Source organism: Diabrotica undecimpunctata, chromosome 6, assembly GCF_040954645.1.
Source record: "Diabrotica undecimpunctata isolate CICGRU chromosome 6, icDiaUnde3, whole genome shotgun sequence".
NCBI lineage: Eukaryota > Metazoa > Arthropoda > Insecta > Coleoptera > Chrysomelidae > Diabrotica > Diabrotica undecimpunctata.
Window position 1 is genome coordinate 73,017,688 of NC_092808.1, and position 15,943 is coordinate 73,033,630.

The 15,943-nt window shown below is 30.1% G+C and overlaps 1 protein-coding gene across 2 annotated transcripts; it reads left to right on the plus strand.

Annotated features, from left to right (window-relative positions):
* Positions 1 to 3,127: 3,127 nt before the first annotated feature.
* Positions 3,128 to 15,940, plus strand: LOC140443494 (uncharacterized). Of its 2 annotated transcripts, XR_011951214.1 has the most exons (10): positions 3,128 to 3,519; positions 3,612 to 3,795; positions 4,112 to 4,180; positions 4,240 to 4,290; positions 4,355 to 4,616; positions 6,500 to 7,139; positions 7,456 to 7,524; positions 7,699 to 7,961; positions 8,019 to 8,209; positions 8,268 to 15,940. XR_011951214.1 is itself a non-coding variant. In XM_072534804.1 (9 exons), the coding sequence occupies exons 1-5, from the start codon at positions 3,485 to 3,487 to the stop codon at positions 4,469 to 4,471; spliced, it is 456 nt and encodes a 151-aa protein (XP_072390905.1). In that variant the 5' UTR covers positions 3,142 to 3,484; the 3' UTR covers positions 4,472 to 4,616; positions 6,500 to 7,139; positions 7,456 to 7,524; positions 7,699 to 7,961; positions 8,019 to 15,940. The 2 variants fall into 2 exon arrangements, 1 of the variants encoding a protein (XP_072390905.1); XM_072534804.1 differs by having other exon boundaries at positions 3,142 to 3,519; positions 8,019 to 15,940.
* The last annotated feature ends 3 nt before the right edge of the window (positions 15,941 to 15,943 follow it).

Sequence of the window (15,943 nt, forward strand, 5' to 3'; positions counted from 1 at the left end):
AAAGATCCAACAGAAAAGTATCAAAAACAAATTAAGCTAGCGTTAGAAAATTCAAAATCAATAGTAAATCCAATAGAACAGAAATACCTCAGTATCATGAACCCACAGCCTAATAAATTATACTCTTTCATTAAACTACACAAACCGGATCACCCAATAAGACATGTAGTGTCTTTTTATACAGCTCCGTCATATAAACTTTCAAAAAATCTGTTAGAGATTATTTTAGAACACACTAAATTTTCACCTAAATTTACCATAAAAAATACAATAGAACTAGTTAATAAAATACAACATTTTCGGTTACCTAACAACTCCAGATTAATTTCATTTGACGTAAAAAATCTTTTTCTTAGTATCCCTCCTACACAAAACTTTTATTCTAGTAAAAAACCTTTTAGACCAAAATAGTACAAATCCAATCATTACCTCTGAAATTTTACATCTTCTTGAAGTTTGCATAAACCAGGACTACTTTGAATTTAATAATGAATTATATACAAATAACAGTACATGACTTATAATGGGCAATCCTCTAAGCCCATTGCTATCAGATTTTTTATGGATCATCTAGAGACAAAGATTTCAAAACATCCCATATTCAAACAGTTTTTATATTGGTGGAGATACGTAGACGACGTACTGGTATGTTTCACAGGAACTAACAGGCAACTCGACCAATTTTTATCGTATATTAATTCTCTTCATAGTCATATTGAATTTACAATAGAAACAGAACAAAATCAATCCATAAATTTTTTAGATTTAAAAATTACCAGACTTAAAAACAAACATGACTTCTCCATATTTCATAAACCTACCCATACTGACACGACTATTCACAATTCATCATCTCATCCCACACAACATAAACTGGCAGCCTATCATAGTATGTTACATAGATTAACAGCAATTCCTATGTCAAAATACAATTTTGAGATAGAATTAAATATCATTAAGCAAATAGCAGTAAACAATGGATACAACGAACAAACATTTAATAAAATGTTAAATCAAAAACTACACAAGAAAGCCCTGAACGTAGTATTTCCACCACCAGAGAAAAAACCCAGTACCTTCTGCTCGATTTCATATACAGGCAAAATATCAACAAAAATAGCCAAACACATAAAAAAGAAAGGAATAACACCAGCTTTCAGAACAAATAACAACCTAGGCAAATATATTAAAAACAACAAGAGCCAACATAAAAAACACTTACACAGTGGTGTATACAAACTTAAATGTGACGACTGCCCAAAAACTTACATCGGTCAAACTGGTAGAAATTTTAATAAACGAATAACAGAACATAAAAGGGCTTTCAATAATAGAAAAACAGATTCTACATACGCACTTCACCTGCTAGATCATAATCATTCTTTTAATGACGAATTTCAAATTCTTCACATTCAAAATAAAGGCCTTAAGCTATCTTTGTTAGAATCACAGATACAACACAGATATAATTCTGAATGACCAGCTTGAGACAAACAGTTCTCCCCTCCTCAACCTATTTCATTAGAGACTATAAAGTGTAAACCCATGCCAAAAACAGATCACTTGAGAAAGGCAATTAGCCGAAACCGCTGTAGTGATAAGAATTTAAAATAAATTTTGTGGAAGTTTTGAAAACAAAGTTTTTAGTGTTTTATTGTTACATAAAATGAATTTCCATCAAGTAACGGTCGAATCCATCAATTATATATCTTTTTATTATCCTACATTTGTGGCGAAATTTAACATAATTCAGTGTTCTAAAAAATGAAAATGGATAAATGTCAATTTGGATTTATGCAAGGAGGCAGGTCTACATCAGCAATTTTTATTATAAAACAGCTAATTTAACAATTTAGAGTGAAAGAAATAGTATTATTAATCTTGAGAAAGCACATGATGAAGTTATCAGAAACCTACTATGGCAGAGATTTAGTAGGAAAGGAGTGCCGGCTGAATATGTGAGTGGAGTATGAGCAAGTAACAACTATAATAGTGTTAGAACTACTATATATAATTAAAATAACTATTATAGTGTTAGAACGATACAATTGTAGGTGATACTGGCCAATTTTGTGTGAAAATAGGGCTTCATCCGGGTTTCGCCCATATTTATTCTCATTTGTGCTGGATTAGATAGCAACTGAACCTCCTGGGTATAGAGTAGCGGAGACAGGTCCTTAATGAAAAATGATTAAAATTAAGTTGGATACAAACAAAATATTTAGAATATTCTTTTAAAGATGATATTTCAAGTCCAGATAGAGTAGTTGGCTTGAATAGACAAGAACTCACAAAAGATGATAATTTTCGGCTTTTAGGATCGGTATTACCGTTTTATTTATCATACTTCAATTAAAGGTAAAGGAAAGGGGCAAATTGAATGATGTGTGATAAAAAAGGTACCAAGGAAACTAAAAGGTAATTGTATAGGACTGCTTTTAGACCAGCTATGATGTATGGTACTGAATGTAGGGCAGTAAAAAAGGGGATGAACAGAAATTGCATGTTTCTGAAAAACCATAATCTCAGAGAAAAAGCGGAGAGGTACTTAGTCCCTGGAAGACAACAGAAAAGTTTACAGGAAAATAATTAGAGAAGCCGATCCCACATAGAGAAAGCTAACGAGAATAATAATGTTAATGAATGTTCTAGAAATAAAAATAATAAGAAGAACCTCTAAATCTTAATAAAAAAAATTACCTAATCAAAAAAATTAAAACAATATCTATATATCTAATAAAAAAAGCATCACTAGCATATCAAAATAAATAAAAACACAAGTCAGAATTTAATTTTACCTACATAATCTCAAAAGAAAAAATAATTACATTTCTAATAAAACTGTAATAGCCAGCTTAATCCTAAAATGTGAATATCATCCGCTTTGTACCAATACCACAGTATATTGCTACTCTTTATATTGCTAATAAATTCTTTAGCGATATACTGTGTCACAACACCTCAATTGTCATTTTAATAAACATGAAACCCGCCAATTTTTAAATTGGGACCCACTCACCAACCAATCACGCCAAACCTAGGCTGTGCATTATAATGTAGTCTCCAAAAAATCCTATTCGATTCAGCGAGTCTACTACATTTTACCCAGCGTTGCCAAAGCGAACGAGTAACTTTGACCTATTATTTAGTTCAAATGTACCTATTGTAGGCCTAGCCACAACCATATTCACGATAAAACGAAATGAAGAAGAAAAGTTTTTGCTATTAGGTTAGTTGCATTAGTTGTGTCACAACAGTGTATTGTCTTTTGTCTTGTCGATTCTCGTTATTTTTATTATAAACCATACTTTTAAGGACTTAGTTATTTATTAAAAAATGTTGTGTGAGGCACAAAAGAAATTACTAATTAGTTACATGGAGCAACATGAAGAGTTGCGTAGGGGGCAATTTACTGCAACTTTTACATACAAAAAAGCCCAACAACTTTGGGAAGAAATTTCCACTAACTTAAATAGTGTCCCAAATGGTCAATCAAAAGATTGGAAAAAATGGAGAAAAGTAAGTTTTTTTATATAATAAAATGCAATCGTGACAAGTACGATTATTGAAATCAGCAGCTTATTTCTTTTTTTTTTTTCAAACATGGCAAGATATGAAAAAAAAAATGCAAAGGCAAAAAATGCTGCCATAAAACGTTACAAGAATATGACGGGAGGAGGCCCAGCATGTTCCAGCAGTCTCAGTAACACAGAAACTGAGGTTTTGATTAGCCCTATGCAGACTGATGGGATTGGTGTTGAAGAAACCCCATTAGAATTTTCTTTTGAAGAACAAGTAAGTACTTTTTATAACTGTGCTCTGCTAGGTACAAATTTTGTTATGGTAAAACTCAAATTCAATTGAAGCCTGTCCTTACTACAGACATTTAATTTTAATTCACTGAACTGGTTTAGTAGCTGCTCAAAATTGAACCAGTATATTTAATACATATTAATAAAATAAAATTTGATGAAACATTCCGTGCTGCTTTCCACCTTATACTAAATGTTTCATTGTATTATATATTCTAGTAAAATTGGGGTTTCCTCAAAATTAGTCATTACTGTAAAATGATATTTTAAAACTAATTTTTTGTTCAAATATGTTTTAGAGCTTGCCTTCTACAGAAACTCCTCTTGAGGATGTTATATATGATATTACCGAGATGGATAGTGAAAAGGTAACTTTTTCTCTTTAAAATTATTTAGAATAAAGTACCTATTATTAATTTATTTCCAGGAAAAAGTAGAGCAAAAGATTGTGACCGAAACTGAAGAGAAAAACAATGGGGTAATAGTCAAATCAACTAAATAATGGGCGATGAGAGTTTGTAACATATTTTTTATTATTACAGGCCCTTCAGGAACATAACTACACGTTGGAATATCCAATTCAAAAAAAGGAAAAGGTAGACCTCAACCACCTAGAAAAATGTCAAAGACTTCTCGGCTACAAACTTCACTGGCCTTAAGTCAGAAACATCTAGCTTCCATGAAGCAAAAAAATGATATCGAAGCAGCCTACTACAAAAACAAAAAATTTATAGATGGGTTAAAATTAAGGGCTCACCTACGGTCGGAAAGATTTCAAAATGTATGGTGGAGACACCTAAAAATGTAAATACATAATTTATTTATTGTTTTACTATTTTATTACCTACCTACCTTCAGTCTATGACCATTTATTTGTTTATCATTGTATTGCTTACCTTAAGTTCAGGGGGAACACCATTGCAGGATAGTAAAATTAGGATAGGGTGTTGTAATGTAGGACGCCTAACAGGCAAAAGTATGGACTTAGTGGATGCACTTAAGAGAAGAAGGGTATTCATTGCTTGTATTCAAGAGACAAAGTAGAAAGGTGAGAGAGCGAAGGAGTTGGATGAGGGTTACAAACGGTGTAGGGAAAAGCAGCACTAGAAATGGAGTTGGCATAATTGCTGATAGCGAAATGAAAGAAAAAGTAGTAGAAGTTGTAAGAACGAGTTACCAAATAATGTCTGTAAATTTGTTGTGAATAAGGAAATGCTGAATGTAGTGTGTATGTTCCTTAAGTAGATTTGGGTGATGATGAAAAAAAAGCATTTTATGATCAATTAGGGATATAGTTCCATACTTACCAGCGGAAGAGAGAGTAATACCTGGAGGTGATTTTAATGCACACATTGGTCAGGAGAAAAGTGGATATGAAGGGGTTCACAGTGGACTAGGGTTTGGAAGTAGAAATGATGCTGGAGGTGATATGCTTGAACTGTCAGATATGGCTATTGTAAACACATTCTTTCAAAAGAGAGAAAGCTAACTAATTACATATAAAAGTGGCGGTAATCGATCCTAGATAGATTATTTTATGATGAAATATGGCAAATATTATTAGAGAGGTTCCTGTGGAAAAACTGCAGGAAAGAAATTTGAGAACAAGGAAAAAGCAGAAGTGTACAGCAACTTATACGAAGAACTAAACACCAAAGGAGGTGAACAGAAAATATAGAGTAAGTAAAACTTATGAAAGGCATGTATGAAGGAGTGACAACTAGTGTTGGAGAGACTGACAAATTTAGAAGTAGGGCTCAGTGTTAAACCTGTATATATTTTCATTGGTTTTAGACCAGATCACTGGAGACCTTCAAGGTGACATTCCGTGGTGTTTGATGTAGTGCTGAAAGGAAATACTGAGTGGGAAGTACAGCAGCGACTTGAGAAGTGGAGACAAGCTCTCAAGGTAAAAGGTTTAAAACTGAGTAGGTCAAAGACAGAATATATGTAGTGAAATGGTTTCAAAAACCAATAATTTTAGGTATTTGTGGTCAACACTGCAAAGCAATAGAAAAATAGATGAAGGATGAAATGTAAAGAAGTGAGTGGTATGTTGTGTGTTTTACAAGACAGCTGTAAGACCAGTTATGATGTATGGCACTGAATGTTTGCCAATTAAAAAGAAGACCTCAAGAAAAGGATTAAAATATCTATAAAACATATTTTATTTTAGCATATTTTTATATTGAATTTTCTAATATACAAAAATTATAATAAAATGTACTTATAATGGGTATAAATGCAAAAAAATCACATTTTTTTAAAAATATTAATTATAATGATTATCAATAATTAATTGCCGTAGTAGTCTTCCAGCTTCCAAATCATTCTGCGCCGCAAAATTATTCACTGCTCCTGCAGCTGGGTTTTCTTGTATTATTCCAACATCTGCATTCAAGAATTCATCATCTCTGTCAGGCTCGAGAATTCTATAATGTATGCAAATATTGTGTAGCACACAACAAGCCATTGTTATTTTGGCTGCTTTTTGAGGCTGATAGTGAAGAACTCTATGGTTAAGTAAACATCGAAACCTGTTTTTCAAAACACCATTGCATCCTTCAATCCTGCTCCTTATTCTTTTAAAATCATCATTAAATCGTTCCTCTGCACCTGGCGTTTCATATTTATTTATTCAATTTGTTTAATTAACAATTCCCCAACTTTGTTTTTTTTTTGTTTAGGTTCAATGAAGTAAATAGCAGACCTAGGGATTTAAGACAATTGCAGACCCAATGGAAACATATGAAAATGAATGCCCGCAAGGTGTACAGCGACTATACTCGAGAACAGAAAAAGACAGGAGGTGGACAGGGACTCACAATTCCAGATGAGATAGTGATGGAGATTAAGGACATCATGAATCCTGCAGAATTGTTGAGAGATCATAATGTATATGATTCTGATGGCCCTGTGAGTTTTCATATAATAGGTATTATTATATACATTACATACAAAAAAGCCCCACAACTTTGGGAAGAAATTTCCACTAACTTAAATAGTGTCGCAAATGGTCAATCAAAAGATTGGAAAAAATGGAGAAAAGTAAGTTTTTTTATATAATAAAATGCAATCGTGACAAGTACGATTATTGAAAACAGCAGCTTATTTCTTTTTTTTTTCAAACATGGCAAGATATAAAAAAAAAATGCAAAGGCAAAAAATGCTGCCATAAAACGTTACAAGAATATGACGGGAGGAGGCCCAGCATGTTCCAGCAGTCTCAGTAACACAGAAACTGAGGTTTTAAGTATGATTAGCCCTATGCAGACTGATGGGATTGGTGTTGAAGAAACCCCATTAGAATTTTCTTTTGAAGAACAAGTAAGTACTTTTTATAACTGTGCTCTGCTAGGTACAAATTTTGTTATGGTAAAACTCAAATTCAATTGAAGCTTGTTCTTACTACAGACATTTAATTTTAATTCACTGAACTGGTTTAGTAGCTGCTCAAAATTGAACCAGTATATTTAATACATATTAATAAAATAAAATTTGATGAAACATTCCGTGCTGCTTTCCACTTTATACTAAATGTTTCGTTGTATTATATATTCTAGTAAAATTGGGGTTTTCTCAAAATTAGTCATTACTGTAAAATGATATTTTAAAACTAATTTTTTGTTCAAATATGTTTTAGAGCTTGCCTTCTACAGAAACTCCTCTTGAGGATGTTATATATGATATTGCCGAGATGGATAGTGAAAAGGTAACTTTTTCTCTTTAAAATTATTTAGAATAAAGTACCTATTATTAATTTATTTCCAGGAAAAAGTAGAGCAAAAGATTGTGACCGAAACTGAAGAGAAAAACAATGGGATAATAGTCAAATCAACTAAATAATGGGCGTTGAGAGTTTGTAACATATTTTTTATTATTACAGGCCCTTCAGGAACATAACTACACGTTGGAATATCCAATTCAAAAAAAGGAAAAGGTAGACCTCAACCACCTAGAAAAATGTCGAAGACTTCTCGGCTACAAACTTCACTGGCCTTAAGTCAGAAACATCTAGCTTCCATGAAGCAAAAAAATGATATTGAAGCAGCCTACTACAAAAACAAAAATTTTGGTAAATACCTATTCTAAAGAAAATTGGAACGATAAGATACAGAAATATTTTTGGCCAAAAGGATTTTCAAACAAGTATGTTATATTACATATATTTGCTTGCATTTTAAAGTATTCCACATTTTATTTTAGAGCTATGCAATATGGGCTCTCAACTGAGGAGGAGGCAAGATTATGCTATATAAAGAGTACTGGATATGCAGTGGAAAAAACTGGTTTAATTATTGCCAAGAAACATCAGTGGTTGTGGTATTCTTTAGATGGAATAATAATGAAGAATGGTAGACCTCATAAACTACTTGAAATAAAGTGTCCTATTATTGGTAATATTTTTACTGTATATTTAGAGTATCTATGTACATATTTTTTTATTATTTCAAGGTCAAACCAAAAATTCAGCAGAGTTAATTTTTCATTGTGATTATCTTCAGATTGAAAATTGCAAAGTTATTTTAAAACGGAAACACCCATATTATGGAGAAATCCAGTTGGGAATGGCTATTCTTAATTTGGCAAAATGCGATTTCATTGTCTACTCAAAATTTTCAAAATCTTTTGCAAATATTGCACCAATTTCCATTCAAACTTAACTACTACTTGCCAAACACAAATCATCAAATAACATGTAAAACTATCAGTTAAAGGGGTTGTTAAATTATAACAGAAATTTGTGCAAATGGGCATTAATGTATGTAGCCTGGTCAAAGTTGACAATGCAGCCATGTAATATGTGTAGTAGTAAATAATCTCATTTGTTAATGTATAGAATTTTAAATGCCTTCATCTGATAAAGATTTTAATCTAAATTTGCCTCAAGTATGATTTCACTCATGGGACAAAATCTGTGAAATGAACTATAATATATAGTATATCTTTGTAATAGGACCCTTTGTAATAAAATCACAGTATAGATAACAACCAGTATTCTCACTCTACCGCGGTACCTTTGATCTTTTTAGACAAAATTCGGTGACCTTGACGCCATATTTTCTGGACGAAAACCGTGGACTGGCCCTGCACATATGGACGCGACAGAGCCGACTTTGATTTATTTAACAAAATTGATTTTAATTTCAACCAATTTCAAAACTCTTCTTGCTACTCTTTCATTCTTCGAGAAATTAAAAAAAAAACCTAAAATTGTTTCTTTCTCTGCGTTGTATTCATGATTTTGTTTTCTAAAGTTTCACAACTATTTGTTACAGAACTGTCTTATACACTATCAAAAAAAAAGTCAAATGGAGAGTTATGCAACAGTTTTTAATAAATATGCTAGTTTTAAAGCTGTATGGTTATAAAGTAGAATAAAATGCAAAGTTTCATTTCAAAATTCAAATACAGAGTTTGAAATCAGTTAATATATTTTAATTATATCTCGCTAAAAACACAAGAGGATGTGAACAAAACTCCTAAATATGTATATTGATTAGTGATTGATCTTACCTGTTCATTGTAATAGACTATTTTGACTTGTTATTTCGATATAAACGATTAAATAATGTGTTATTGATGTTTCCAAATAATCATTTTATTATTTTTTCTTTTAGTTTTGTTTTCATATTTTTGAGTAGGGAAATTTCTGTTATTGAATTTTAATAAATAGTACAAACGTACACGGCTAAATAAAGTTGTACAATATTTGAGTGGACTTTGTTTAAAAGGTGACTAAAAGTTATGGTACTAAGTCGAGAAACATGTTTTAATAATATTCGGCTTTACAGCTAATATGTCAAAATTCTTTTGAAAGAGAATGTCAAGTATACCTACTTATAAAGTCAGCAGAATCACCAGTAGGGATTTTTAGATTACCAAATGTGTCACCGGTTCTATTTTTATATACATTAACATATTGATATACAGTTTTAGCCGACAAATTAGTTACACTTTTTGAGTAGCTGTCTGGTATATTATTTTTAAATAATATATTAGGGCTGGGTAAATAAAATTTGCTACACAAAACATTTTTGTAAAACTTTTGGCCCCTTGAAGTACATTAAGAGACATCCTGTTTAAACTGATTACTGAATCTTCTACCTCTTGCCTTTTTTCTAGACTGTAAAATTTGAACATTTATGAAATTAGCTAAATTTAACGAAGGACAAAATTTAGATGTAAGTGCCATGTAGTCTTCAATTGTCACATTATCGACACATTTCTTTTCTGTAGAATGTACAGAATGTTTTCTGAATTTTTTATTTAAATAATGGTTTTCCTTCCATAATTTTATAACTGTACTTCATAGCACAATTTTTCTTTGAGTTTTTTCTTACAATCCTTGTTGATGTACATTAGACGTCTAACGGAATCGTACAAAGTGCTAAAAGTAGCGTCATCCTGTTAATGGTAAGAATGTATTTGTGGAAATAAAAAATAAATTTTTAAATGAACTTCATTTATTATTACATGTTGCATTAGATATTACATTTATTTGTTTATTTAATAATAACAAAGGTGACAGACCCACTGTCAAAATTAGACAAAAATACATTGTAGATAAATACAATTACAGATAAAAATCAAATATACATGTATAAAACAAGTACACATTAAGTTTACAAAGTATCATTTTGTAGTTTAAAATTTCAGAAGTTAAACAAATTATATCTCATGAGCACTGGTTTGCATGTATGAGAAGTCAGATCATACCTATATTTGAACCATAATTAGTTCTGCGATGAGATATATGGAAATGTAAATTCTGAAGAAGTGAACGGGAAGGAATATGAAAAGAAATTAGCTAAAGCAATTTAGGAGTATGGATTATTCTATAATTAATTGCTTTTGTTCAAATGTGATTTTGAATGATATTTTACATTTTTGTTTACTTGATCTTGATTAATGTCAATATAATTAATTATTAATTAATTAGAAGAAACGCTCTAATACATTTTTATGGAATATGATCAGATATTTTAGTTATATCTCACTAAAAACATAAGATAATGTGAAGAAAACCCCTAAATGGGTATATTAATTATTGATTGATATTATCTGTTCATTGTAATAAAAAAGAGTATTTTGACAAGAGTATATTGTTATAAACAAGTAAATAATGTTTTATTAATGTTTCCAAATAATCAATTTATTATTTTTTCTTTTGGTTATATTTTCATGTTTTTCAGTCTTGAAATTTCTCTTCATGAACTTTAATGAATATTATAAACATACACAGCTAAATAAAGTTATACAATATTTTATTTTAATAATATTCGGCTTTGCAATTAATATGCCAAAGGAATATGAAAAGAAATTAGCTAAAGGAATTTAGGAGTATGGATTATTCTATAAACAATTGCTTTTGTTCAAATGTGATTTTGATTGATATTTTACATTGTTGTTTACTTGATCTTGATTAATGTCAATATAATTAATTAGAAGTAATACTCAATACATTTTTATGGAATATGATCAGATATTTTAGTTACATCTCACTAAAAACATAAGATAATGGTGAAGAAAACCCCTAAATAGGTATATTAATTATTAATCGATATTATCTGATCACTGTAATAAAAAAAGAGTATTTTGACTTTTTATATTGTTATAAACAAGTAAATAATGCTTTATTGATGTTTCCAAATAATCAATTTATTATTTTTTCTTTTGGTTATATTTTCATGTTTTTCAGTTTCAAATTTCTCTTCATGAATTTTAATGAATAGTACAAACGTACACAGCTAAATAAAGTTCTACAATATTTTAGTGGAAATTGTTCACAAGGGTGGCTAAAATTTATTGTACTAAATAGAGAAACATATGTTTTAATAATATTCGGCTGTACAGCTAATATGTCAAAATTCTTGTAAAAGAGACAGTCAAGTATACTAATAAAGTTAATAAAATCACCAGTAGGCATTTTTAGATTACCATATGTCTCACCAGTTCTATTTTCATATCCGTTAAATATTAATATACAATAGTATCTCACAAATTGGTTACACTTTTTGAGTATATGCCACATATTTCACAACTATGGAATTCTTAAACATTTTTTTATTAAATATCCACACAAATAGGTTATAAAATTTCAATTTTTCAATTGTCAATATACTTCTTTTCTGTAGACTGTAACTTCTGAAGTTTATTTTTTAAATAATGGTTTTTCTTCCTTAATTGTATAACTGTACTTCATAATACATTTTTTCGGGGAGTATTTATTGATAATTGTTGTGACACTTGAGTTGAACTTGGTGTTACTGGACGTGTAGTTACATGTTCAGGTTCTCCATGGAATATGTTGTTTTTACCAGGAGTAATAGTAATATCCTGAAGTACAGTTATAGTGGATGGTTTATGTTTAATACTAACATTTTTCTCTATATCCATAGCTGAACTTTTCACTACTTCTAAAAGAAAAAGAGAAAGCTTACATATGTGTTACATCTTAATTATTTATTTTATTTACCTTGGGAAAAGGACTAAGAGTAGCCGTTACTAATAGATCGGAACATGAACATTTTTGGACAGAAGCAATAAAAATATTTGAAACATTCAAATTTATAAATAGTAATCGTCAACCTCCTTCTGTAAAGAACTGGATTCACACTATCAAAGCTCTAAAATATTTGTGGAACAAATTGAATAAAGATGGATTTAAATTTTTAGCAATAAGAAATTTAAATCAAGATCCTCTAGAGAACTTCTTTGGATCCATTAGGTCTCATGGTATTAGGAATATTAATCCATCTTGCTATTCTTTTGTAAATTCTTTTAAATCATTGATAATAAATAATTATGAAGCATCACATTCAACTTCAACTTCAGCATTCAACTTCATTGTCAAATTTAAAAGCTTTTTTAACAAAAACTCATGAACCAGTTAGTGATGCTAAAAATATAATAATTCTAAATCAAATAAACAATTTTCCAAATTTAAATGACATTGAAAAAGGTAAATTAACATATATATCTGGATATGTAGCAAAAAAATTATTAAAAAAAATCAAAAGATGTAAAATATGCAGGGCAGACCTAGTTGGAAAAAAAGAAGATCTGAGTACATATAGCAGAATCTAGATTTATTGATGCAAGAGCATATTGCTGCAATGCATTGTTATATCCAAACTCTTCATATAATCAGTTAGTCATTAAATCAATACAGATTTTAATGGTAATAATACCTCAGATTTGTACAATTAAAGATATTAAATTTAATTTAGTATATCAATTAACAACTCAATTGGAATTTTGTTATGTCTTTAATTGTACGAATCCCAATATGTTGCAATTGTTTGCTGAATTTTTATGTTCTTTTCATATTTTTACTTGGTGTGCAAATATTAACAAAATATTAAAAGGAAAGACACCAAAAAGAACATATGCAGACAGTATAAATCAATTGGCGCAAAAAAAATATTTAAAGTTGATCTCATGTAATCGAATGAACTATCTTATATTAAAGTCGTCCCAGGAACGCAACTTACCAATATTGGCAATATCATTTTAAAAGTCTTCTACTCTAAAATGTATAATATGGGTCTGAATTGTCAATATGATTGAGTCAGATAAAATTAAATTATTAGAAGAATTTTTTTCACTAAGTAACAAAAACAAAATTTGTATTTTGAGAACGATTTCCGAAGTGGAAATTGAAACGTCAATAAACTTATTTTTAACTTTATTGTGGCTTATTTCCCAACAAAATATTAATTAGGATTTCAAGTCTCACAAGATTAATTTTTCTATGATAAAATAACAGTGGTTTATTTGTGAGCCTAGATATATGAACTCCCTTACTCCTTCGAAAGTATATTTTCCAACCATTAGATCTTCAGGTTTTTCTACTTGATTATTATTTGTGACCTTCATATACTCTTCATGTATATCATATATCTATTAGTGTTAACATGTAGTCTCTTTCTTTCTGCTGCTGCTTCCAATGCTGTGAACGATTGAACCAGGTCCACCCTTCTTCTTGTTATGATATCAAGGTCATCTGCATATGCTAGTATTTGTACACTCCCATTAATAATCGTCACTCTTGTTGTTATTCCAGATTCTCTAATAGCTTTCACTAAGAACAATCTTGAATACATGGCATGATAGGCTATCTCTCTGTCAAAGACCTATTTGTGTCTGGAAAGTTCTTGATATTCCATTCTGCACTCTAACCTTACACTCAACTGTTGAGAGGGTTGCTTTCACCAACCTCACTAAGTGTATTGGGATATTAAATTCTACCATGGCTTTGTATAGTGCGTTTCTGTCTACATTTTCCTAGGCACATCTAAAATATACATACAAATGATAAGTATCAATTCCATAATCATATGTTTTTTCTAAAGCTTGTCTTAAAAGGAATATTTGATGAATAGTCGATTGTAAAGAATGTAGGTCACATTTAGCAGGGTAATGCATCTCTAGTTATCACAAACTGTTTAGTTCCCTTTCTTGTGTATAGGTACAATTATACCTACGTTCCAGTATTCAGGTAGTTTCACCTGCCTCCATATCAGTTTTACTAGTCTACGTATACTATAGGTCAGATTTTTTGTGCCATGTTTTAAAAGTTAAGATGGTATGCCATCTAATCCAGGAGCTTTGTTTTCTTTCAGTTTTTGTATTGCTTTGATGACTTTTTCCTCTGTTAGGATATTATCTTTCTCTCTTTCATCTTCCATTTCTTCTAGCTGTATTTCTGCTTCTTGCAACCTCATCTCACTAATTTGCTTTAAAAGTTGTAAATAAATGGGATGTTAAATAAATAAAAATCATGAGCTATGTAAATTCATAATATGTTATTCAGTTATAGAATTTTATTATTAAATGATCAAAGTATATTATAACAATGTAATAAATATATTTTATATCTATTTTATCAGAAACAGCAAATTAATACACATATATTAAGAAAAAAAAATTGTATTTTTTTATATGTCCTTTTCCTTATAACCACATTTGACAGAACAAATAATAAAAACTTATATATTTTGCAACTTGAGAATATTATTAATATACCTACTCACATTTCCAGTTTGTCTTGTTGCAAATAATTTATGAGTATTACTTACAAGCTTAGTAAGTTATGATATTTTATTTTAATAATATTATATAGTCAGTGATTTGGCAATATCTCTATTTGCTTTTTCATGAGTTTTGTAGGAGAGACGCAAAACCTTTTTTAGGGTCACCTCCTGTTTTTATATGTAAGTTTTGACTTGTTTTGTAGTAAATTCTATGACTTTACTAGAAAACAAGTCAAAAAAATATTATATGAAAACAGGAGGTGACTCTAAATAAAGTTTTTCGTCTCCCTACAAAACTTGTGAAAAAGCAGATAGGTATTGTCACATCACTCACAATATGTGAGATTATTCCATTGGAAAATAATAAAATATTTTGAATTTCCCACTAAATTTTAATTAGTACCGAAATGACCCACCAGAGGCGCTAAAGGGATAAAGTTAATACTTGACCATTTGAACAAATTTTCACCTATACATACAGTACACTATATATACAGTAACTTTTAAATGTTTAGAAATTTTAACACTACTTAATATCTTTAGACCAATGTCATATGTCACATTCTTGAATGTTTAAAAAATAAAAATATACACTGTCATTCGTCACTTTTTAATTCCACTCATTTAAAGTAATCTTCATGCTGCATTTGTTAATAAAGTTATCAAACGAGTCTATTAAACCTTGTTTGAGAAAGTCTTTTTCCAGTTGTTCCAATTTGTGGTTCTCTTTATCAAAGTGATGTTGTCTTTCACATGGATCACTTCTGTCTATAGGTTTAGGAATAGACATATATGCCGGAAGATTGGGGAAAATCCTAGGAATAGCATTTAATTCCAATTTTAGTTTTTCAGACACAACACTCTTTGTCTTTCCATGTATGATGAAGTACTATATCTTCAGAATGAAAATGCTTAGCACACAGAACAGAAGATTTTGTTGGGGTATAATTGTCTTCTTTGATAGCTTTTAATCACTTATTACATAATTGTTTATCTATTCGGAAAGAAAATGAGCTTACAGGCCCTTCCAACTTCAGAAGCTTGTGTAATTACTTTTGCATCGAGGTACACAACAATGTCTTGACATCTGTA

What these genes read in the sequence shown, in the direction of transcription:
- LOC140443494 (XM_072534804.1), top strand. Translation starts at nt 3,485, where the DNA reads ATGGTCAATCAAAAGATTGGAAAAAATGGAGAAAA. An exon ending in AATTTTCTTTTGAAGAACAA is followed by an intron (nt 3,796 to 4,111) that starts GTAAGTACTTTT and finishes AATATGTTTTAG; the next exon opens with AGCTTGCCTTCTACAGAAAC. An exon ending in CCGAGATGGATAGTGAAAAG is followed by an intron (nt 4,181 to 4,239) that starts GTAACTTTTTCT and finishes ATTTATTTCCAG; the next exon opens with GAAAAAGTAGAGCAAAAGAT.